Below are 24,710 nucleotides of genomic sequence, written 5' to 3' on the forward strand. Positions count from 1 at the left end.
ATATCCTGGTTCATGCACCATTTTTTCATTTAGCAAGATCCCTTCCGGATTCTCTGCTGATGATTCTCCGCTCTCTCACGTGGATGGTGAATCTGGAAAAGAGCTCTTTGGTGCAATATATCAGGGTATGTTGTTTTTTTTTGAGGACGATCATAGACTACGGTCTATATCAAGATTTTCTTGACAAGAGGTCAGAGGATCTAAACTTGTTACTGCCTGTCTTTCTCCTTAGTCATCTGTCGGTTTCTCAGTGGCTCTGGGTAGGGAAGTCATTGGTCTAATGGTGACTTCCATGGACGTTATTCCTTTTGCTCTTTTCCATCTGAGACATCTACAGTTATGCATGCTCAGCCAATGGAACGGAGACCATTCAAACCTCTCTCAGAGGATAGTTCTAGACACCTAGACAAGAGACTCTCTGTCCTGGTGGATCTCCCAGGACCTTCTGTCCCAGGGCACTTGCTTCCTGAGACCATCTTGGGAGAGTGTGACCACGGATGCCAGCCTTTCGGGCTGGGGAGCAGTTTGGTGTTCATTAAATAGCTCAGGGACTTTGGTCTCAGGAGGAGTCTGTCCTCCTTATAAATATCCTAGTTTTGAGAGCCATCTACAATGTCTGATAGCTTGGCCTCAATTAAGTTTGGTCCGATTTATCAGGTTCCAATTGGACATCACTTCAGTGGCGTATATCAACCACCAGGGAAGAACTCTGAGCTCATTAGCTATGAGAGAGGCGCCTCGCATTCTTCAGTGGGTGGAGTTTCACAATTGTCACTTTTCTGCTATCCATATCCCAGGGGTGGACAACTGAGAAGTGGATTATCTGAGCAGGCAGTCTTTTCACCCAGGGGAGCGGGCCCTCGATCCAGAAGTATTCTCAATGATAACTCTTAGGTGGGAAGTTCCGGAGTTGGATCTGATGGCGTCTTGTATAAACGCCAAGCTTCCAAAGGATGGTTCAAGATCAAAGGATCCTCAAGCAACTCTGGTCGACACCTTGGCAGTGCCATGGGACTTCAGTCTATTATCTGTTCCCCCCCCCCCCCCCCGTTTGCCCTTCTTCCTTGGGTAATAGCCCGTATCAAGCAGGAGCAGGCTTCGGTGATTCTAATCGCTCTAGCAGGGCTTCGCAGAAATTGGGGACCGTGTTAAGATGTTGTCCCTTTTCCTGTGGAAATTGCTTCTGAGGAAGGACCTTCTACTTCAGAGTCCTTTCCTTCATTCAAACCAAGCAGTAAGCTTCAGAGAATTTAGGAGATTAAATGCCGTGTTGTCTAGGTGTGGCTTTTTTTACAAAAAGCTTATTGATACCATGCTTCAGGCTTGTAAGCCTGTATCTCGCAAGATTTACCATAAGGTGTGGCATAAATACCCTTTATTAGTGCGAATCTAGGGCTTCTCTTAGAGTCGGGTGAGGGTTCCCCGTATTCTGTCCTTTCTTCAGGAGAGCCTAGAGAAAGGCTTGTCAGTAAGTTCTCTGAAGGGTCAGATCTCTACTCTGTCGATTCTTTGGCATAAACGTCTGACAGACTTACCAGATGTTCAATCAAGGCCTGTGTTAAAAACCTGTTGCTCCTCCATAGAGCCTTAATCTTGTTCTTAGGGTTTTTCAGCAGGCTGCGTTTGAGCCTATGCACTCTGTTGGTATTAAATTGTTATCTTGGAATGTTTTGGTTCTCCTCGCTATTTCTTCTGCTCGCAGAGTTTCTGCTCTTTCATCTCTGCAGTGTGATACCCCTTACCTTACTTTTCATGCGGAGAAGGCGGTCCTTCGTACTAAGTTGTGATTTCTTCCTAAGGTACTGTCGGATCACAATATCAATCGGGAAATTGTTGTTCCTTTATTACTTCCTAATCCTTCTCAGAAGGTACATCTGTTGCATAACCTGGATGTTGTGCTCTAAAATTCTATTTGTAGCAACTAGAGATTTTCTACAATCTCCTTCCCATTTCGTTGTTTTCTCTGGTAAGCATAGGGCCTGAAGGTCACTTCTTCTTCTACTCTTTCTGGCTGAGAAGTGTTATTCGGTTGGCTTATGAGACAGCTGGACTTCAGCCTCCTGAGAGAATTATGGCTCAGTCCACTAGGGCTGTCTCTTCTTCTGAGGCCTTCAATCATGAGGCTTCTGTGGGACAAATCTGCAAGACGGCCTCTTGGTCCTTGTTGCATACTTTTTCCAAATTTTTCAAATTCAATACTTTTGCCCTAGCTGAGGCTTCTTTTGGGAGGAAAGTTCTTCAAGCGGTGGTGCCTTTCTGTTTAAGTCTGCCTGTCTTGTTCTCACTCCCTTACATTCTGTGTCCTCTAGCTTGGGTATTGGTTCCCACTAGTAATTAGAATAGATTCATGGACTCTCCATGCCATTGGAAAGAAAACTAAATGTATGCCTACCTGATAAATTATTTTCTTTCCTGGCATGGAGAGTCCACAACCCATCCTTAATTTAATTTTAAGACCGCTTTTGTCTTCTTTTCAAACCTCAGGCACCTCCTATACCATTGTGTCCTCTTCTTTCCATATTCCTTCGGATGAATGACTGGAGGTTTATGGGAAGTGGGTGTGGCCAGGGGTTAAATTTCCACTAGTAATTAAATGATTTGGTGAACTCTCCATGCCAGGAAAGAAAATAATTTATCAGGTGAGCATAAATTTTGTTTTTCGCTTAGTTTTTTTGTTTTTCAATAGAGAAATTGCATTTTGAGTTTAAAAGGATATGAAACCCCATTTTTTTTTCTTTTAATTTAAAACATTTCCATTTTACTTCTATTATCAAATTTGCTTGGTTTCCATGGTATAAGAGACATCTAGGAAGGCATCTTGAGCACTACATGGCAATAAATAGTGCTGCCATCTAGTGCTCTTGCAAATGGATAACATTCTTTCACAACTGCTGCTATATTGTGCTCTAGACACATGCACACTCCTGAGCTTACATCCCTGCTTTTCAACAAAAGCTACCAAGAGAATGAAGATAATTTGTTAATAGAAGTAAATTAGAAAGTTGTTTTAAAATTGCATATTTTGTCTGATTCTTGAAATAATTTTTGGGGGTTTGACGTCCCTTTAACATGTCTATCAATCTTTTCATTATTTTGTCTGCAGTTCCTTTGTTTCTCAAAAAAAAATAATATAGAGTTTTTGACTGCCCCAGGGAGGATGCAGTGGCGCGTCCTCTAGGAGCCATACCACTGACCCTACAACATTATACACAGTGATTGCATGAACCGTGCTGATGTGCTGTGCTCACTTCTATATACTGATTTTTATTACCTCCAAATTATATCATCAGCATTACATTTTTATTGCATTATCTCAAAAAGTTAAAAAGACAAAATACCTTTATTTCATTCTGATGGTTCCATGCAAAGTAAAGACTTATGTCACTTATAACGTTTGCTAAATTGTTACTGCAAACACACAGATACACAGCATTGTTTTACATTTTCTATTAAAAAAAAATAAATTGTGAGACACAAACAAATTTTGATTTTCAGATAGTTGGAAGAAAATATATACGTTTGTACTCTGTGAATGAAACTGATAACTTGTACCCCTTTGAAAGTTCAATTCTTCACAACACAAGTCAGGTGAGTTGTCTTGATTTGCACTTTGACCGTTAGCTATACATTTAAGTACTTGCAATCTAATTTCTTTCTCTTCTTTATTTTAGGTCGATATTGAAAATCCAGACACTGAGAAATTCCCAAATTTTTCAAAAGCAGAATATCAAGAATGTATTTTATCCCCTGGGCATATCCTCTTTATACCAAAGAAATTCTGGCATTATGTTAGGGCTCTTGATGTCAGCTTTTCAGCTAGTTTCTGGTGGTCATAAAAAAAAAATCATTTAAAATATGTCAAAGTCTGTTCTTTGTTCAATAGCTCAGAACCCATGAGAAGTATAGTATACTGTAACATGTTCTCTTTTTGTCTTTATTTTGTCTTTTGAAATAGCTGGGGGGGGTGATTATTTATATTTTCACTATAGGTGGTGGTTTCAACATAGTTGTATTCTGTGTCGAAAAGTTATGTAAACAGGAGACCATAGCATGAAATAACCTCCCAGTGGGGAGTGGGAGAAAGATTTCTGGAATATCTGGTTTTGCTCATGTAACTTTTAGTCATCGTTAGTATTTCAATACCTAACTATTATACTTTGTGAATATATAGAGAGAGAAAACATGAGCAGGTCTGCTTTTCCTGCAGACTCAGCACATTTAAACAGACATGTCCTTGAAAACAATAGTTAATGGTTTTAATGACCAAAAACAGCTATTTCAAATACAAAATGGACATGAAGGAACAATTTCTTATATTTTAATACGCCTGCAGTAGGCATAACAAGTCATTTCGGACACATTAATGGAAAGCAACTTTTACCGTATACAGTTTCTCTTTAAAGGGACATGAAAACCCGTTTATTTTTGTTTTTTTCTTGCATGATTGAGATTTTATTTCCATTTTCATATTTGCTACATTTTCTTATTATTCTTTATTGAAGGAGCAGCAATGCACTACTGGGAGCGAGTTTAAAACAGATGACCCAATGATAAGAGGCATAGTTGCACAACAACCAATCAGCAGATAGCTCCCAGTAGTGCATTTCTGCTCCTTAGCCTACTTAGATATGCTTTTCAACAAAAGGATAACAAGGGAACAAAGCAAATTAGATAACTGAAATCAACTGGAAGTTATTTAAATTTGTATGCTCTATCTGAATCATGAAAGTTTAATTTTGACTTTACTGTACCTTTAAGATTTGCTATATCCAGAGTGTAAAACAAGTAATCGGTTACTTTCAAGGGAAATTAAGCACTGTTTTGCTTTTGTGTTTTGCCCCACATTCCCTAGAGAGACCACATTTAAAAATGGTTACAGAAAATTTCCTTTATGGCCTCTAGGAAGTGTGTCATAAGCACAACTTTTAGATAAAAGCGATAGGTGTTTAATGTTTCTTTAATAATGCTGTGACTTCTGTGGAGTTTGAACAATTTACAGAAAAAAAGGAATATTTTCTAAATGTTTAAAAATTAGTTTTAATGTTGGTTGAGAAATCACATATAAAGGTCTTAAAGGGACATGAAACGCACATTTTTTTTCTTTCGTGATTTAGAAAGAGTATGCATTTTTAAACAACTTTCTAATTTACTTCTATTATCTAATTAAAGGGACACTGAACCCAAATTTTTTTTATCGTGATTCAGATGGAGCATGCAATTTTAAGCAACTTTCTAATTTACTCCTATTATCAAATTATTTTCATTCTCTTGGTATCTTTATTTGAAATGCAAGAATGTAAGTTTAGATGCCGGCCCATTTTTGGTGAACACACTGTGTTGTTCTTGCTGATTGGTGGGTAAATTCACCCACCAATAAACAAGTGCATTCCATGGTTCTGAACCAAAAAAATAGCTTAGATGTCTTCTTTTTGAAATAAAGAAAGCAAGAGAACGAAGAAAAATTGAAAATAGGAGTAAATTAGAAAGTTGTTTAATGTTGCATGCTCTATATGAATCACAAAAGAAAAAATTTGGGTTCAGTGTCCCTTTAAGGGGATAATTGTGGTGGGAGTTCTATTGGTTAAAAATATGAGATTATATTATAAAATGTGTAATTATACTTATACTTTCATTTTTATTTTGTCCTCTTTTCTTATAGTTTAACTCTGCAAATTGTTGGTTTTCTAAATTCTACTGAAGCTCTATAAAGTAAAGGGCACTGCCATGTTTGAAACAAAGTTTTCTGTTTTTTTACTTCATTCTCTTGAAAAGCATATCTAAAAAGGCTCAAGTAGGTGCTGATTGGTGGCTGCACATAGATGCTTCATGTGATTGGCTCACCCATGTGCATTGCTATTTTTTCAACAAAGGATCTAAAGAATGAAGCAAATTTAGATACTAGAAGTATATTGAAATTGTGTTTAAAATGTGTATTCTCTATCTGAATCATAAAAGAAAATGTTTGTTTTATGTTCCTTTAAACAATTTTTACTTCTATATTAATGTCTAAATGGAAATCTGGATTATCTGGAGATTGCTTTAGATGCTCGTTCCCTTTTGCAGACTGTATATTGTGTAATATTGTGTTTAAAATTACTGTATATTGTTTGTAGGCCTACCCCAAATGTGCTTCCTTCTGGGACAAAGCCAATTTCTGGCTTAATAAATTCTTAGCCCGTCAGATACATAAAAAAAATGGTCCATTTTATGTTTACGTATAATGAAGGAAAAAAATAACGGAAATAAGTGATTAATACAGGGCTCGACAACCTGGCTGGACATCATTTATTATTAAAAACCTGGAAGTCCCCATTTTTGTCCTGGTATCTGAATTAATTTAAAAAATGCATTCTCAGATGTCATTGAAACATTATGACTTCTCATCAGATTGTGAAAATGTATTCAAATAAGTGGAAGGAGTTATTTTGTCTACCAGTCTCAGTATAGCTTTAGTGTGTCTTACCATTTCAGAAGTCTGCATATTTTAACTCCGCTATAACTAGAAGTCTACTTCTTTCATACTGGTTAAAGGGTCAGTAAACACAAGACTTTGTTTATTAGAAAAAAATTCCCAGTCGTATATTGTAAACTCCGCCCTATGTGACACAATCTACTTTTTTTTTTTCTATACCCCCCTGACACGCTCCCTGACCATGCTAATGTTAAAAGTAGCATGGAGATTGCAAAAGCGGCAATCCGTTTTTTACCTCACTAACAGTTTGACAGCTGAGGGAAAGAGAAACAAAGTGCGCATGTGCAGAATCCGAAAAAAAATATTTTTTGATAATGGAGCGCGCTCAATAGAATGCAATGGCGCGATTGGTAACCCAGTGATAGGCGCAAAAGGTAAAAAAAAAAAAAAAATTAGTAGGGAGAAGCAGTGGGTGGGCTGCCTAAGTGCAAATAAGACAAATTATGAGGGTAAAACATAAACATTAATAGAAAACATTTAAAAAAAAAAACTGCTTTATTAATATAATTAAACAAGATATTTAAGATTAAAGAATAAAAATGTTAATGTTTACTGTCCCTTTAAGTTCTTTTTTGTTATTATTAAGATAGACTAATGTAGGCAGGGATGGGAAGATATATATATTTGGTTTTTTTTTTGTGTTAGGGTTCTATTTAAAATGTAAAATTAGAGACACATTTATTAAACAAAGTAGGTTTAATTTGTCTGCAATAGTGCAAGAGGAATGTACGAAGTTAGTATTTTTGTTTTACCCTTTAACCCATTAAAGGGACATTATACACTCATTTCTTTCATGTAATTAGCAAGAGTCCATGAGCTAGTGACGTATGGGATATACATTCCTACAAGGAGGGGCAAAGTTTCCCAAACCTCAAAATGCCTATAAATACACCCCTCACCACACCCACAAATCAGTTTTACAAACTTTGCCTCCTATGGAGGTGGTGAAGTAAGTTTGTGCTAGATTCTACGTTGATATGCGCTCCGCAGCAAGTTGGAGCCCGGTTTTCCTCTCAGCGTGCAGTGAATGTCAGAGGGATGTGAAGAGAGTATTGCCTATTGAATGCAGTGATCTCCTTCTACGGGGTCTATTTCATAAGGTTCTCTGTTATCGGTCGTAGAGATTCATCTCTTACCTCCCTTTTCAGATCGACGATATACTCATATATATATATATATATATATATATATATATATATATATATATATATATATATATATACCATTACCTCTGCTGATTTTCGTTTCAGTACTGGTTTGGCTTTCTACAACATGTAGACGAGTGTCCTGGGGTAAGTAAGTCTTATTTTCTGTGACACTCTAAGCTATGGTTGGGCACTTTTTTATAAAGTTCTAAATATATGTATTCAAACATTTATTTGCCTTGACTCAGGATGTTCAACATTCCTTATTTTCAGACAGTCAGTTTCATATTTGGGATAATGCATTTGAATCAATCATTTTTTCTTACCTTAAATTTTTTTTTTTTTTTCCCTGTGGGCTGTTAGGCTCGCGGGGGCTGAAAATGCTTCATTTTATTGCCTCATTCTTGGCGCTGACTTTTTTGGCGCAAAAATTTTTTCTGTTTCCGGCGTCATACGTGTCGCCGGAAGTTGCGTCATTTTTGACGTTCTTTTGCGTCAAAAGTGTCGGCGTTCCGGATGTGGCGTCATTTTTGGCGCCAAAAGCATTTAGGCGCCAAATAATGTGGGCGTCTTATTTGGCGCTAAAAAAATATGGGCGTCACTTTTGTCTCCACATTATTTAAGTTTCATTATTGCTTCTGGTTGCTAGAAGCTTGTTCACTGGCATTTTTTTTCCCATTCCTGAAACTGTCATTTAAGGAATTTGATCAATTTTGCTTTATATGTTGTTTTTTCTATTACATATCGCAAGATGTTCCACGTTGCAACTGAGTCAGAAGATACTTCAGGAAAATCGCTGCCCGGTGCTGGAACTACCAAAGCTAAGTGTATCACTTTTGGTATCTGTTCCTTCAGCTGTTGTTTGTATTAAATGTTATGACAAACTTGTTAATGCAGATAAAATTTCCTTTAGTACTGTTACATTACCTGTTGCTGTTCCGTCAACATCTAATACTCAGAGTGTTCCTGATAACATAAGAGATTTTGTTTCTAAATCCATTAAGAAGGCTATGTCTGTTATTTCTCCTTCTAGTATACATAAAAGTCTTTTAAAACTTCTCTTTTTTCAGATGAATTTTTAAATGAACATCATCATTCTGATACTGATATTGGTTCTTCTGGTTCAGAGGTTTCTGTCTCAGAGGTTGATGCTGATAAATCTTTGTATTTGTTCAAGATGGAATTTATTCGTTCTTTATTTAAAGAAGTATTAATTGCATTAGAAATAGAGGATTCTGGTCCTCTTGATACAAAAACTAAACGTTTAAATAAGGTTTTTAAATCTCCTGTAGTTATTCCAGAAGTGTTTCCTGTCCCTGATGCTATTTCTGAAGTAATTTCCAGGGAATGGAATAATTTGGGTAATTCATTTACTCCTTTTAAAACGTTTTAAGCAATTATATCCTGTGCCATCTGACAGATTAGAGTTTGGGACAAAATCCCTAAGGTTAACGGGGCTGTCTCTACTCCTGCTATATTTTTAGCGGATGTTGCTGCAGCTTCAACTTTTTGGTTAGAAGCTTTAGCGCAACAAGTAACAGATCATAATTCTCATAGCATTATTATTCTATAACATGCTAATTATTTTATTTATGATGCCATCTTTGATATCATTAGAATTGATGTCAGGTATATGTCTCTAACTATTTTAGCTAGAAGAGCTTTATGGCTTAAAACTTGGAATGCTGATATGTCTTCTAAGTCAACTTTGCTATCCTTTTCTTTCCAGGGTAATAAATTATTCGGTTCTCAGTTGGATTCTTTTATCTCAACTGTTACTGGAAGGAAGGGAACTTTTTTTCCACAGGATAAAAAATCTGAGGTAAATTTAGGTCTAATAATTGTTTTTCGTTCCTTTTCATCACAACAAGGAACAAAAGCCTGATCCTTCATCCTCAGGAGCGGTATCCGTTTGGAAACCTTCTTCACTTTGGAATATATCCAAGCCTTATAGAAACCCAAAGCCAGCTCCTAAGTCCCCATGAAGGTGCGGCCCTCATTCCAGCTCAGATGGTATGGGGCAGTTTACGTTCTTTTCAAAGAAATTTGGATCAATTCCGTTCACAATCTCTGGTTTCAGAACATTGTTTCAGAAGGGTACATAATTGGCTTCAAGTTAAGGCCTCCTGCAAAGAGATTTTTTTCTTTCCCGTGTCCCAGTAAACCCAGCAAAGGCTCAAGCATTTCTGAAATGTGTTTCAGATCTAGAGTTGGCTGGAGTAATTATGCCAGTTCCAGTTCTGGAACAGGGGCTGGGGTTTTATTCTATCTCTTCATTGTACCAAAGAAGGTCAATTCCTTCAGACCAGTTCCGGATCTATCAATATTGAATCGTTATGTAAGGATACCAACATTCAAGATGGTAGCTGTAAGGACTATCCTGCCTTTTGTTCAGCAAGGGCATTATATGTCTACAATAGATTTACCGGATGCATATCTGCATATTCCAATTCATCCAGATCACTTTTAGTTTCTGAGATTCTCTTTTTTAGACAAGCATTACCAGTTTTGTGGCTCTACCGTTTGGCTTAGCATCAGCTCCAAGAATTTTTACAAAGGTTCTCGGTGCCCTTCTGTCTGTATTCAGAGAACAGGGTATTGGTATTTCCTTATTTGGACGATATCTTGGTACTTGCTCAGTCTTCACATTTAACAGAATCTCATACGAATCGACTTGTGTTGTTTCTTCAAGATCATGGTTGGAGGATCAATTTACCAAAAAGTTCATTGATTCCTCAGACAAGGGTAACCTTGTTAGGTTTTCAGGTAGATTCAGTGTCTATGACTCTGTCTTTGTCAGACAAGAGAAGTCTAACATTGATATCAGCTTGTCAAAACCTTCAGTCACAATCATTCCCTTTGGTAGCCTTATGCATGGAAATTTTAGGTCTTATGACTGCTGCATCGGACGCAATCTCCTTTGCTCATTTTCACATGCGACCTCTTCAGCTCTGTATGCTGAACCAATGGTGCAGGGATTACACAAAGATATCTCAATTAATATCTTTAAAACCGATTGTACGACACTCTCTGACGTGGTGGACAGATCACCATCGTTTAGTTCAGGGGGCTTCTTTTGTTCTTCCGACCTGGACTGTAATTTCAACAGATGCAAGTCTTACAGGTTGGGAAGCTGTGTGGGGGTCTCTGACGGCACAAGGGGTTTGGGAATCTCAGGAGGTGAGATTACCGATCAATATTTTGGAACTCCGTGCAATTTTCAGAGCTCTTCAGTCTTGGCCTCTTCTGAAGAGAGAGTCGTTCATTTGTTTTCAGACAGACAATGTCACAACTGTGGCATACATCAATCATCAAGGAGGGACTCACAGTCCTCTGGCTATGAAAGAAGTATCTCGAATTCTGGTTTGGGCGGAATCCAGCTCCTGTCTAATCTCTGCGGTTCATTTCCCAGGTATAGACAATTAGGAAGCGGATTATCTCAGTCATCAAACGTTGTATCCGGGCGAATGGTCTCTTCACCCAGAGGTATTTCTTCAGATTGTTCAAATGTGGGAACTTCCAGAAATAGATCTGATGGTTTCTCATCTAAACAAGAAACTTCCCAGGTATCTGTTCAGACCCCGGGACCCTCAGGCGGAGGCAGTGAATGCATTATCACTTCTTTGGAAGTATGATCCTGCCTATATCTCTCCGCCTCTAGTTCTTCTTCCAAGAGTAATCTCCAAGATTCTGAAGGAATGCTCGTTTGTTCTGCTGGTAGCTCCAGCATGGACGGATTCTTTTTCGGATGGCCTTTTGCCAACCGTGGGCTCTTCCGTTAAGACCAGACCTTCTGTCGCAAGGTCCTTTTTTCCATCAGGATCTCAAATCTTTAAATTTAAGGGTATGGAGATTGAACGCTTGATTCTTGGTCAAAGAGGTTTCTCTGACTCTGTGATCAATACTATGTTACAGGCTCGTAAATCTGTATCTAGAGAGATATATTATAGAGTCTGGAAGACTTATATTTCTTAGTGTCTTCTCATCATTTTTCCTGGCATTCTTTTAGAATTCCGAGAATTTTTTTGCAGTTTTCTTCAGGATGGTTTAGATAAAGGTTTGTCCGCAAGTTCCTTGACAGGACAAATCTCTGCCCTTTCTGTTCTTTTTCACAGAAAGATTGCTAATCTTCCTGATATTCATTTGTTTTGTACAAGACTTGGTTCGTATAAAACCTGTCATTCAGTCAATTTCTCCTCCTTGGAGTTTGAATTTGGTTCTGGGGGCTCTTCTAGCTCCTCCTTTTGAACCCATGCATTCATTTGGACATTAAACTTCTTTCTTGGAAAGTTTTGTTTCTTTTGGCCATCTCTTCTGCCAGAAGAGTCTCTGAATTATCTGCTCTTTCTTGTGAGTCTCCTTTTCTGATTTTTCATCAGGATAAGGCGGTGTTGCGAACTTCTTTTAAATTTTTACCTAAGGTTGTGTATTCTAACAACATTAGTAGAGAAATTGTGGTTCCTTCATTATGTCCTAATCCTAAGAATTCTAAGGAGAAATCATTGCATTCTTTGGATGTTGTTAGAGCTTTGTTATATTATGTTGAAGCTACTAAGTCTTTCCGAAAGACTTCTAGTCTATTTTTCATCTTTTCTGGTTCTAGAAAAAGCCAGAAAGCTTCTGCTATTTCTTTGGCATCCTGGTTGAAATCTTTAATTCATCATGCCTATGTTGAGTCGGGTAAAACTCCGCCTCAAAGGATTACAGCTCATTCTACTAGGTCAGTTTCTACTTCCTGGGCATTTAGGAATGAAGCTTCGGTTTATCAGATTCGCAAAGCAGCAACTTGGTCCTCTTTGCATACTTTTACTAAATTCTACCATTTTGATGTGTTTTCTTCTTCTGAAGCAGTTTTTGGTAGAAAAGTACTTCAGGCAGCGGTTTCAGTTTGAATCTTCTGCTTATGTTTTCATTAAACTTTATTTTGGGTGTGGATTATTTTCAGCAGGAATTGGCTGTCTTTATTTTATCCCTCCCTCTCTAGAGACTCTTACGTGGAAAGATCCACATCTTGGGTAGTCATTATCCCATACGTCACTAGCTCATGGACTCTTGCTAATTACATGAAAGAAAACATAATTTATGTAAGAACTTACCTGATAAATTCATTTCTTTCATATTAGCAAGAGTCCATGACCATGAGGCCCACCCTTTTTGTGGTGGTTATGATTTTTTTGTATAAAGCACAATTATTCCAATTCCTTATTTTATATGCTTTCGCACTTTTTTCTTATCACCCCACTTCTTGGCTATTTGTTAAACTGATTTGTGGGTGTGGTGAGGGGTGTATTTATAGGCATTTTGAGGTTTGGGAAACTTTGCCCCTCCTGGTAGGAATGTATATCCCATACGTCACTAGCTCATGGACTCTTGCTAATATGAAAGAAATGAATTTATCAGGTAAGTTCTTACATAAATTATGTTTTTTGTCTTTGCATAAATGTTTTGTAGATCTATTTTATATAGCCCATAAAGTGGTGTTTTTTTTTTTTGTTTTTTTTTTATGTATAGTTTTTCTTATTTTTAAATAACATTGCTCTGATTTTACAGACTCCTAACCAAGCCCCAAAGTTTTACGAGAATACTGTCAGCTACCTACTCCAGCTTGCTCCTGTTTGTGTAAAGGGTCTTTTCATATGCAAAAGAAGGGGGGGGGGAGTGTCTTATTTCCCACTTGCAGTGGGATTTCCAGTTACCTTTTCAACAGAGTTAAACTGAGAGCTTCGAAGTACGTTTTTAAACAGTTTTATACTGGATTTTTATATCATTATCTGTGCATCTTATTCTTTATAGTAGTGTATATTACATGCAGTTAAATGAAAATGAGTGTATACTGTCCCTTTAAGGACAAGGCCATTTTTCAATTTCTTGCCCTTAAAGAGACAGTATACACTCATTTTCATATAACTGCATGTAATAGACAATACTATAAAGAATAAGATGCACAGATACTGATATAAAAATCCAGTATAAAACTGTTTAAAAACTTACTTAGAAGCTCTCAGTTTAGCTCCGTTGAAAAGGTAGCTGGAAAGCCCACTGCAAGTGGGAAATAAGACACTCCCCCCTCCCCCTTCATTTGCATATGAAAAGACCATTTACACAAGCAGCAGCAAGCTGGAGAAGGTAGCTGACAGTATTCACATAAAACTTTGGGGCTTGGTTAGGAGTCTGAAAATCAGAGCAAAGTTATTAAAAAAAATAAGCAAAACTATACATTTTTTTAAAAAAAAAACCTTTATGGACTATATAAATAGATCATCTACAAAACATTTATGCAAAGAAAAAATGAGTGTATAATGTCCCTTTAAGGACCAGGGCTATTTTTACATTTCTGTGGTGTTTGTGTTTAGCTGTAATTTTCCTCTTACTCATTTACTGTACCCACACATATTATTATATACCGTTTTTCTCGCCATTAAATGGACTTTCTAAAGTTACCATTATTTTCATCATATCTTATAATTTACCATAAAAAAATTGTAAAATATGATGACAAAATGGGAAAAAAAAACACACTTTTTCTAACTTTGACCCCCAAAATCTGTTGCACATCTACAACCACCAAAAAACACCCATGCTAAATAGTTTCTAAATTTTGTCCTGAGTTTAGAAATACCAAATGTTTACATCTTTGCTTTTTTTGCAAGTTATAGGGCAATACATTTCCAAACCATTTTTTTTTTTTTCAAAATTAGCGATCGTTACATTGGAACACTGTCAGGGATCCTGACAGTGACCACTTTGATTTTTTTGATGCCCCTAGATCGTGGGCGCGCACGCCCCCCCCCCCGGCATTTACTACAGCTGGCCGGAAGTAAGTTCCACAGCAATGGGGCTCCCACCCACCAACGATTGGCACTATCGATGGCCGATGCAGAGAGGGCGACAGAATGGCTCTCTCTGCATCTGTGTGCCTAAAAAGATATTGCAGTGATGCCTTAATATCGAGGCATCACGGCAATACCTTGAAAGCGACTGGAAGTGATCATGATCACTTCCAGCCGCTTGAGACCCCTAACGTCGTACAGGGTACGTCGTTGGTCTTTAAAGACCAGTTTGTTTAAGACGTACCCGGTACGACGTGTCGTTAATGGGTTAATATTGTTTTATTAAAGGAATACTAAACCCAAATTTTTTGCTATGTTTACGATTGTGAAATATGTTGGATGTACAAGAATGCGTTTGCTGATTGGTGTCTTAATGTAGCCACCATTCAGCAAGCACTACCCAGGGTACTGAACCAAAATGGTCTGGCTCCTAAGCTAAGATTTCTGCTTTTCAAATAAAGATAGCATGAGAACAAAGAGAACTTGATAATAGGAGTAAATTAGAAAGTTGCTAAAAATTGCATGCTCTATCTGAATCATATATGTTTTGTATCCTTTTTAAGGAGACATTCTTGTACATCCAACATATTTCACAACTGTAAACAGCAAAAAGTAAAAAAAAAAAATCCCAAACGGAACTCTAACCCTCCCCCCTCTAACCAGTAGCAGACATTTTAGGTAATGGCAGCTGTCTACCAGTACCCAGTTTGTTGTATTTTATTTTTTTGTAGCAGTGGGCTAAAGGTCGGACATAGATCTATGTTTTGCGGTACATCCGATTGGTGCAGGGGGTTAAATTTAAACTTGGTTTTTAAGTAGTTTTTACTACCTTTTTTTTTTTTTTTTTTTTTTTTTTAAGGAAAAGATGAAAGTAAATAATGGACTCGATTTACTATTCCTGCAGACAGACAGGTTAGCAAGTAGTGAACCTGTCCACCTGCAATCACACGGCAAAATTTAACATTGGCCTCCCCTGCTCCAGTGCACCAATTGCACTAGAAGAGGGTATATCCATCACCCCTAACGAGCGAGTGTTGCAGTGATTGATTTTGCCCCCTTTGAGGTGGCGGAAGTGAAAAATGTGTCAGCAATCTCACTTATGTACAACACTTGCTCCACATAGCCACATAGCTTAATTAATTTACCCCAATGTAGTGTTTGCTTTTTGGCACTTAGCACAAAGCTGATCTAAAACTCTTGATTATATGATAAAGCAGTTACCCTTAGTGTCTGTAAATGTTATATATTATGTCATGGATCCATGGGCTACCCTCTGTACTAGTTATTGTCGCCCCAGGAATAAGCAAAATTAAAATTGTATGCTTCTGGGACTTTTGGTGGGTGAGCAAACTAGGTCATTGTTAGTATCAGTCAATACAGCTGAGGGATGTGTATTGCTATCAACCACAGAGCATATATTCTTCAGTATAAGTAGTGCAGGATTCACTATGTGAGTACAACATTTTTTGACAATGTAGGTCATGCCATACAAGAATTTATTAAAAAGCATATGCACCAACCCATAATTGATATGTATGGATACATACTGTAGTGTGTATATACAGAATATATGTATGTGTGTGTATATATAATTAGTATTTATTTGAATTTTCTTTTATGCCATAGCAATATGCAATTATTGCTGGGTGTTTAATTTAGATGAAAGATCCGTGACATAGATACTTTTTTTTGTTTCTGTCTACGCCTATCTTGGTTCTGGCCTACTGCATACAATGGAGTTTTTAAAGGGATAGTAAACCCCAAAACTTTCTTTTATGATTTAGATAGAACATACAATTTTAAACAACTTTCCAATTCTATCATCAAATTTTCTTCGTTCTCTTGTTATCCATTGCTGAAGGGACAGCATTGCACTACTGACAGGAAGCCTTATCTATTTAACCAATCACAAGAGACAAATTATGCAGGCACCAATTAGCAGCAGCTCCCACTAGTGTATGATATGTGCGTATTAATTTTTTAACAAGGGATACTAAGAGAACGAAGCACATTTGAAAATAGAAGTAAATTTAAGTCTTAAAATGACATGCTCTATCTGAATCATGCAAGTTTTAATTTTGACTTTCCTATCCCTTTAAGCAAGCAGATACAGCACTTTTGTAGCAAAACAGATGTGTGTTTCTTGAAAAGCAATTCAAGACAATATAGCTACCTGAGTTGTGAAAAATTACAAGTCAGTATCTCCATCTAAAGGGGAGGAGAGTCCACTGCTTCATTACTTGTGGGAATTAAGAACCTGGCCACCAGGAGGCGGCAAAGACACCCCAGCATAAGGCTTAAATACCTCCCCCACTTCCCTCATCCCCCAGTCATTCTTTGCCATCCTCCTGTGATGAAAGGCAGAAGAGTGCCGGAGTTTGAGTAGTCTCTTATGGAGGGTAGTACTCTTTGCATTGGGACTGGAGTTTTAAGTAGTCCTGTCAGCCTCTCGGTGAGAGCCTGGGCGAAAGTTAGAGTCCGGAAATGCAGGGAAAGTCTTTCTGCAAAACCATCCCGACTCATATCAACAGCTCCATAAGCAATCGCGTTGACGAGTTTCGCTGCCTGTTTTCTTCACTCAAGTCCATGTCAGGAGCGAGACTACTAACCTGTCACACTTGAAGGGCCGTGTTCCTGTTCAACGGCGTAGATTCTGGTGTGATTGTTTCATTTTTTATTAATGATAATAACATAGAAGACAGGGTCACAGTGTGGTGCCTTTTTATCTTTACAGAATCAAGGGTTAATATTCCTGGAAGGGGGATTATTGAACAAGGGGGTTTATACATGATATCGTTTATCGTGCCATTGCTGCGTTATGTGCGAGATGAGGCTCTGTCAACGTGTGGAACTTTTAGGACTTGTGGAAAATTTGCAAAGCCATTTTTTGGCGTGTTTTTTCCTAGTGCAGGGGCAGTCCTGCCAGGCATTCCATGTGACTGGGTGTGACTACCTATCTTTCCTGTTGAACTGTGGCGCAGGAGACGTAGCGGTTTCTGTGGTCTGGGTTCTAGGAGGTGGTGAGTGCCCCGGCCATTGGTGGTATAAAGGTGCCTTTTTAATAAATAAAGTTAGTCTAACCTAACAAGCAAGCGATGGAGGAGACTCCTTCCTTAATAAAGTCTCATTCCTGTGTTTATTGTGAGGAGGTTCTGGTAGATCAGCCTGCCCAACTATGTTCCACATGCCTTGATAATCTTACAACATCTAAATGTAAACGGATGTCTAGTACTACTGAGCCGTCCACCTCTGAGGGTTCTTTGTCCTGGGAGGTGCGTTCTCTACATTCATCTCCGATTGCACATGCAGCGCCCCAGGGTCCAACCGTTACTCCTTCGGGAGAGATTAGTTGGCCGTCAGACTTTGCGGACCAACTGGGATCGGCGGTTTCGAAAGTGATCCATGCCTTACCACATTCTTCTAAGCGCAAGCGTAGGGTTCATCATAGCGGCCCGTACCAGGGTTTGTCCTTGCTGATGGAAGATCTAGAGGCTCTCTACGATGACAAGGCCCACTCCGACTCTTCGGAGTAGGCCCTTTCTGGTGTGTCATCTAAACTCCGGCGGCGGAGGAGCCTGGTTATAAGTTTAGGTTGGAAAACTTGCGCTTTCTGCTATGGCAGGTGCTTGCTACTTTGGAGGTTCTGGAACCTAAAATCCCAGAGGAACCTACAATTCCTAAGCTTGACAAGGTATACGAGGATAGGGTAGTACCTCAGTCTTTCCCGGTTCCCATTAAGATGGCTAATATTATTAAGAACGAATGGGAGCGATAAGGTTCTTCCTTTTCCCCTTCTTTTAAAAAACTGTTCCCTGTTCCCGACTCTCAGCTTGAGCTGTGGGGGACCATCCCTAAGGTGGATGGGGCTATCTCTACGCTCGCAAAGCAGACGACTATTCCCCTCAAGGATAGTTTGACGTTTAAAGAGCCTATGGATGAAAAGCTGGAAAACATGTTGAGAAAGATGTTTCAGCACACAGGGTTTGTTTTTCAGCCAGCAGCGGCCATTGTGGAGCAGCGATATATTCGTGTGAATCCCTGTGTGAAATGGTCGAGGGGGAAGCATCCATCGACGAGATACAGGAGAAGATTAAGGCGCTAAAGATGCCAATTCTTTCATCTGTAATGCCAATATGCAAATTATTTGCCTGAATGCTAAGGTGTCAGGTTTTTCCGTTTTAGCGCGCAGGACTCTGTGGCTAAAATCTTGGTCTGCGGGCATGACCTCTAAGGCGAGGCTGTTGTCCCTGCCTTTTCAAGGAAAGATCCTGTTTGGTCCAGGATTGGATTTTGATTATATCCACAGTTACGGGAGGCAAGGGATCTTTCCTACCGCAAGATAAGAAGGCTAAGCCTAAAGGATCTACTTTTCGATCCCTTTCGTGCGGACAAGCCCCAGCGCCAGCAAACCCGCCGCAGAGCAGTCCAAGGGATCTTGGAAGCTGGATCAATCTTGGAACAAGTCTAAGCAGAGCAAGAAGCCCGCCGAGACGAAATCGGCATGAAGGGGCGGCCCCCGACCTGTCTCCGGATCACGTAGGGGGCAGATTATCTCTATTCTCAGAGGCATGGTTGCAGGACGTTCAGGATCCTTGGGTTCTAGAAGTGGTCTCCCAGGGTTACAGGATAGGGTTCGGTTCCCATCCACCCGAGGGCAGATTCCTCCTGTCAAACCTGTCTTCAAGACCGGAGAAGAAAGAGGCCTTTCTAGAGTGTGTGTGTGAGAGATCTCGCCTCTCTTGGGGTTATTGTACCAGTATCCCTAGCAGAAAGGGGTCTAGGTTACTATTCCAATCTGTTTGTGGTCCCGATTCTGGCCCTAAAGTGTTTAAACAAGTTTCTGAGTGTTCCATCGTTAAAAATGGAAACGATCAGATATATTCTGCCCCTAGTTCAAGTTTTTCTTGTGGACCATGGAATAATAAAGGTTTTTCTTTTAACTATCTGCCCAGGCTGGAGCCTCTTTTCCTAGTTCAAGAGGGATAGTTCATGACAACTGTAGACTTGAAGGACGCTTACCTTCATGTGCCAATTCACAGGGACCACTTCAGGTTCCTAAGAGTTGCGTTTCTGGACCAATACTTCCAGTTTGTGGCCCTTCCTTTTGGTCTGGCAACGGCCCGAGAGTCTTCACGAAGGTTCTGGGGGCGCTGCTTGCGGTGGCGCCTTACCTGGACGACATCCTAGTTCAAGCGCCATCGCTCGGCCTCGTAGAGGATCAATCGAGGGCTCTTCTGCTTCAATCTCACAGGTGGCAGATCAACGCAGGAAGGAGTTCCCTGGTTCCCAGCAACAGGGTGGAGTTCCTGGGTACAACATAGACTCTGTCCATGAAGATATTTCTCACAGATCAGCGGCGTAGGAAGCTTGCATCCACCTGTCTTGCCCTTCAGTCCTCCACAAGTCCGTTGGTGGCTCAATGTATGGATGTGATAGGTCTCATGGTGTCAAGCATAGATGTCGTTCCATCTCAGACCTCTTAAGTTGTGCATGTTGAGACAGTGGAACGGAGATCATTCAGATCTATCACATCTGATATCCATGGATGCTATGACTCGGAACTCCCTCTTAGTGGATTCGTCTGGAGCAACTGTCCATGGGGACATACTTCTTGTGACCGTCCTGGGAGATTGTGACCACGGACGCCAGTCTGACAGGATGGGGAGCTGTTTGGGGTGCCAGGATGGCACAAGGAAGGTGGTCCAGGGAGGAATCTCCTTCCTATCAACTTCTTAGAACTACGAGTGATTTACAATGCTCTGAAGGCATGGCCTTCTCTGGAGTCGGTTAGTTTCATCAGATTCCAGACGACATTTCCTCAGTGGCTTACATCAACCATTAGGGGGGTATGAGGAGCTCTCTTGCAATGAGAGATGTGTCTTGGATTCTGGAGTGGGCTGACTGCGTGGAGATTGAATGCCTAGTCTTAGCCAAGAGAGGATTTTCAGAGAGTGTGATTGATACTCTAATTCAGGCAAGGAAGCCAGTCACTCGTTGCATCTACCATAAGGTGTGGGGGACTTGTCTGAGAGGCATGGATATCCTTGGCACAAGGTGAAGGTATCCAGGATTCTGTCCTTTCTCCAAGATGGTTTGGAGAAGGGTCTTGCTGCTAGTTCCTTAAGGGTACAGATTTCGGCATTATCAGTTTTGTTGCACAGGAGACTCGCTGAGCTCCCTTAATTCAATCTTTTGTTCAGGCTATGTCTAGATCAGGCCTGTCTTTAGACAGTCGGCTCCCCCTTGGAGCTTAAACTTAGTCCTTAAGGTTTTGCAGAGGGTTCCGTTTGAACCTATGCATTCCATAGACATTAAGATTCTGTCCTGGAAGGTTCTCTTCCTGTTGGCTATTGCATAGGCACGCAGAGTATCTGAACTAGCTGCCTTGCAATGTGATCCTCCTTATCTGGTGTTTCATGCGGATAAGGCTGTACTTCACACTGGGTTGGGGTTTCTCCCCAAGGTGGTGTCCAACCATAACATTAATCAGGAAATAGTTGTTCCTTCTTTGTGTCCTAACCCGTCTTCTTCGAAGGAGAGGTTACTTCATAACCTGGATGTGGTTCGTGCCTTGAAGTTCTATCTTCAGGCTACAAAGAATTTCAGACAGTCTACATCTCTTTTTGTGGTGTATTCTGGGAAGTGAAAGGGGCAAAGGGCCTCTGCTGCTACTTTGTCTTTTTGGTTGAGGAGCTTGATTCGCTTGGCTTATGAGACAGCGGGACATAAGCCTCCTCAGAGAATCAAGACTCATTCCATTAGAGCTGTGGCTTTGTCTTGGGCCTTCAAAAATGAGACCTCTATGGAGCAAATTTGTAAGGCGGCTACCTGGTCCTCCTTCCTCACTTTTACAAAGTTTTACAAATTTGAAGTTTTTTGCTTCTGCGGAAGCTGTTTTTGGGAGACATTTTTTGCAGGCTGTGGTGCCCTCTATTAGGGTTCGCCTTTTACCCTCCCAGTTTCATTCAGTGTCCTCTAGAGCTTGGGTATATGTTCCCACAAGTAATGAATGAAGCCATGGACTCTCCTCCCCTTTTAGATGGAAAACATAATAATGCTTACCTGATCATTTCATTTCCATCGAGGGGCGGCCCTAAATTTATGATCTTCTGGCACCTTTTTTTACCATGATATTTCTCCTACTGTTCCTGGTTCCCTCGGCAGAATGACTGGGGGATGAGGGAAGTGGGGGTGGTATTTAAGCCTTTGGCTGGGGTATCTTTCCCACAAGTAATGAATGAAGCAGTGGAGTCTCCTCCCCTCGATGGAAATTAAATTATCAGGTAAGTATAATTTGTTTTTTATGTGACATATGTTAAAAATGCATGTTATTTATTTGCTGTTGTGCATGATTTTAAAAGGGACAATGTACACTAGATTTGTTTAATTTTCATTAATTACATTAATTTATGAGTTATAATACTTTAAGTTAAATGTCTTTCAGTAAGTACCATCAAGCATATCAAAGTGCAAACATTGCTCTCTGGCATGAGGCCTTTATTTTAATAGAGTTGGGGTTCACTTGACCACTCCATTTGATATGTGGTTGGTGAAATAATGTTGTCCTAGACAATATAATTTGAATGAGCTAGTGATTTTTTTAATTGTCATTTAGTCATGTTCCCTGGTGGTCTAGTGGTCAGGATTCGGCGCTCTCACTGCTGAGGCCTGGGTTTGATTCCTGGTCAGGGAATTCCTTTTGCGTTCCTTGCCAGTGGTAAACATTTGGCTTCTTCAAAGGGACCGTCTATTCAACATTTAACTTTCATTATTCAGTTAGGACTTGTAATTTTAATCAACTTTACTTTTACTTTTGTTCTTTTGGTATTCTTAGTTGAAGGGACAGTAACCACTCCTTATATAATTACCTTAATCAAAAGTTGTAAAGCTGATGATATGTTTGCAATCTTTGAAGTATAATAGTTCCCATCGTATTGTGTTGAATTCTGAGTTCAAACTGCTCATCCAGACCGTTAAAAATGTCCCCCAAACTCGGCGCCTAAGAAAATATTTTATTACCTTAATTCCATATGCTCCTCTAGTAGCCGACTCTCAAATCAGTTGATCTTTCCGTGCATGGACTGTTGCGCTTACGTGATCATATCGAATCACACGTGATGCCGAATTTGCGCATGCGCGACGTCTAAGGGGAATGAAAAATCCGGAACCATCAGATAATCTGTGCTTTGTATTTACGGACATTGCAGAAAAGTACACAGGGTGAAAGCGTTCCCTCTGCTCATCTGGTAATGAAGATGTGGGAAACTCATTGCGGTGCGCATGCGCATCGCTGTGCGAGTAGTGTTCACATTTCATCTTCACTGCGTGATGACACAAATGAAAGCCTCATGAACGAGAAGAGGTATTAAAAAAAAAAATAAATAAACGTTGATGAAGAAGGTACAGGGAGGAGGAGTTTGGGGGCCATTTTGGAGACCTATATTTAGATGATTACATTACTGATATTTATGGCTGATGATCTTATTCATTATTGGGGGTATGTGAATAATGGTTGATTGGTTATGTATTTTTGGAATAAATATAGATCTTAGTGGTGTTTACTGTCCCTTTAAACTAAACCTAGGTAGGCTCATATGCTAATTTCTAAGCCCTTGAGGGCTGCCTCTTATCACATGCTTTTTAAATTGTTTTTCACAACAAGAGACTGTTCATGTCTTGGCCATATAGATAACACTGTGCTAACGCCCGGGAAGTTATTTAAGATTTAGTCCAACACAATACTAAATGCAACGCAATAGATTTTATATAGTTACAGTCATGTGATCAGGGGCTGCCAAAAGGTTCTTAGATACAAGGTAATCACAGAGGTAAAAAGTATATTAATATAACTGTGTTGGTTGTGCAAAACAGGAGAATGGGTAATAAAAGGATTATGTATCTTTTAAAGCAATAAAAATTATATTCTAGACTGTCCCTTTAATAGAATGTAGTTGTTTAGATTTTATTATCAAAACCTCTAATGCATGTGTAAAGAGTAGCATTACTGAACGTGAACATAATACATAACGTCTATTTAATTTAGATGTAAATTCACTAAAGGAAAGCAAGGCTGCCTTTTTATGGGTTTTATTTCATAAGGCAGTAACTGTAAGGTTGAACTGCCCAATGCTGGTATCATCTATTAACTGTACTAACATTTCCGTCAGAAATAGAATACATACAATTAAAAAGAAAGGCAGTCTTGCTTTCCTAAAGGGGGAATAGGGGTAGGGAAAAAAAAAAAAAAAATTGTTTCTGCCCGGTTTCGAACCGGGGACCTTTCGCGTGTGAGGCGAACGTGATAACCACTACACTACAGAAACCTTAAAGTAGTCTTACCAAATGTAGTTTAGTGATGTCTGAGATTCATTCTCATGCTTATATTGAGCTTTTAAGGTGGTATTGCTCCAAATAGTACATTAGTTAAAATTTAGGGTGGATTCACAAGCAGAAGTACATACAATGTACTTCTGATATAAGCATGAGAATGAATCTCAGACATCAGAGCCTGACAAAGACTTGACAAAAGTTAAAACGTGCTGCTCTGTTTTTACTATGGAGGGCTTCTGTAGCCTTTAAGCATTGGGTGTTTCATGTGGGCTGTCGAAATCTCAGAACGGAGGATCCACAAAAGACCAGTAAAAGCCGTTACAGCGAGATCGATGTTAGAACCACTAAGACATCCCAATTCTGCCAATTCCAGGGATTAGCCATTTATATCGGATACGCCTTCTTTTATTTATATGGAGCTGAGAAAGATCATTTATGGTGTAAGTAATATACACCTTATTCCTGTACTTTTATACTGTGTTCAAAGAACGCTTTCTCTGTTTACTTCCAGCGCACTTCAGATTTACAGAGACTTTACATCACCAAAGACTTTTTATTGAATTTGAATTTTTTATGTTTTATTTTATGTGATAAATTATGTTTTATACTATGATACTATACATTTTTTGTTTTCAATTAATCCATTATTTCTGAATGTTTTTATGGGTAAAACTGATATATTTAACATTGCTTTGAAATTATTATAACACTGTATATGTCCTATATCTGATATGTTGCTACATTGTTGGAATTCTTTATTTATATATATATATATATATATATATATATATATATATATATATATATATATATATATATATATATATATATATATATATATATATATATATATTTTTATTCTATCTCAGTCCACCAGTTCACAAAAAATATATAACGGATATAAAAAGTGAAATCCAAGTGTCCACTTTTATA

General features: G+C 39.1%; 1 protein-coding gene and 1 non-coding gene across 3 annotated transcripts in view; one reads left to right on the forward strand and one right to left on the reverse strand.

The window, feature by feature from the left end:
• The window catches only part of KDM8 (lysine demethylase 8), a 31,890-nt gene extending 28,034 nt beyond the window's left edge, over positions 1-3,856 (forward strand). The window contains exons 7-8 of one of the 2 annotated variants that reach the window (XM_053717908.1): positions 3,496-3,588; positions 3,672-3,856. In XM_053717908.1, coding sequence (XP_053573883.1) covers positions 3,496-3,588; positions 3,672-3,836 — 258 coding nt within the window. In that variant the 3' untranslated portion in view covers positions 3,837-3,856. The remainder of the gene's footprint in view (positions 1-3,495; positions 3,589-3,671) is intronic. The other variant, XM_053717909.1, reaches the window with a different exon arrangement.
• Positions 3,857-23,697: 19,841 nt separating this feature from the next.
• Positions 23,698-23,770, reverse strand: TRNAV-CAC (transfer RNA valine (anticodon CAC)). Its single transcript has one exon. It is a non-coding gene; the product is annotated as a tRNA-Val (tRNA).
• Positions 23,771-24,710: the final 940 nt, after the last annotated feature.

Source organism: Bombina bombina, chromosome 6 (genome assembly GCF_027579735.1).
Source record: "Bombina bombina isolate aBomBom1 chromosome 6, aBomBom1.pri, whole genome shotgun sequence".
NCBI classification, from domain to species: Eukaryota; Metazoa; Chordata; class Amphibia; order Anura; family Bombinatoridae; genus Bombina; species Bombina bombina.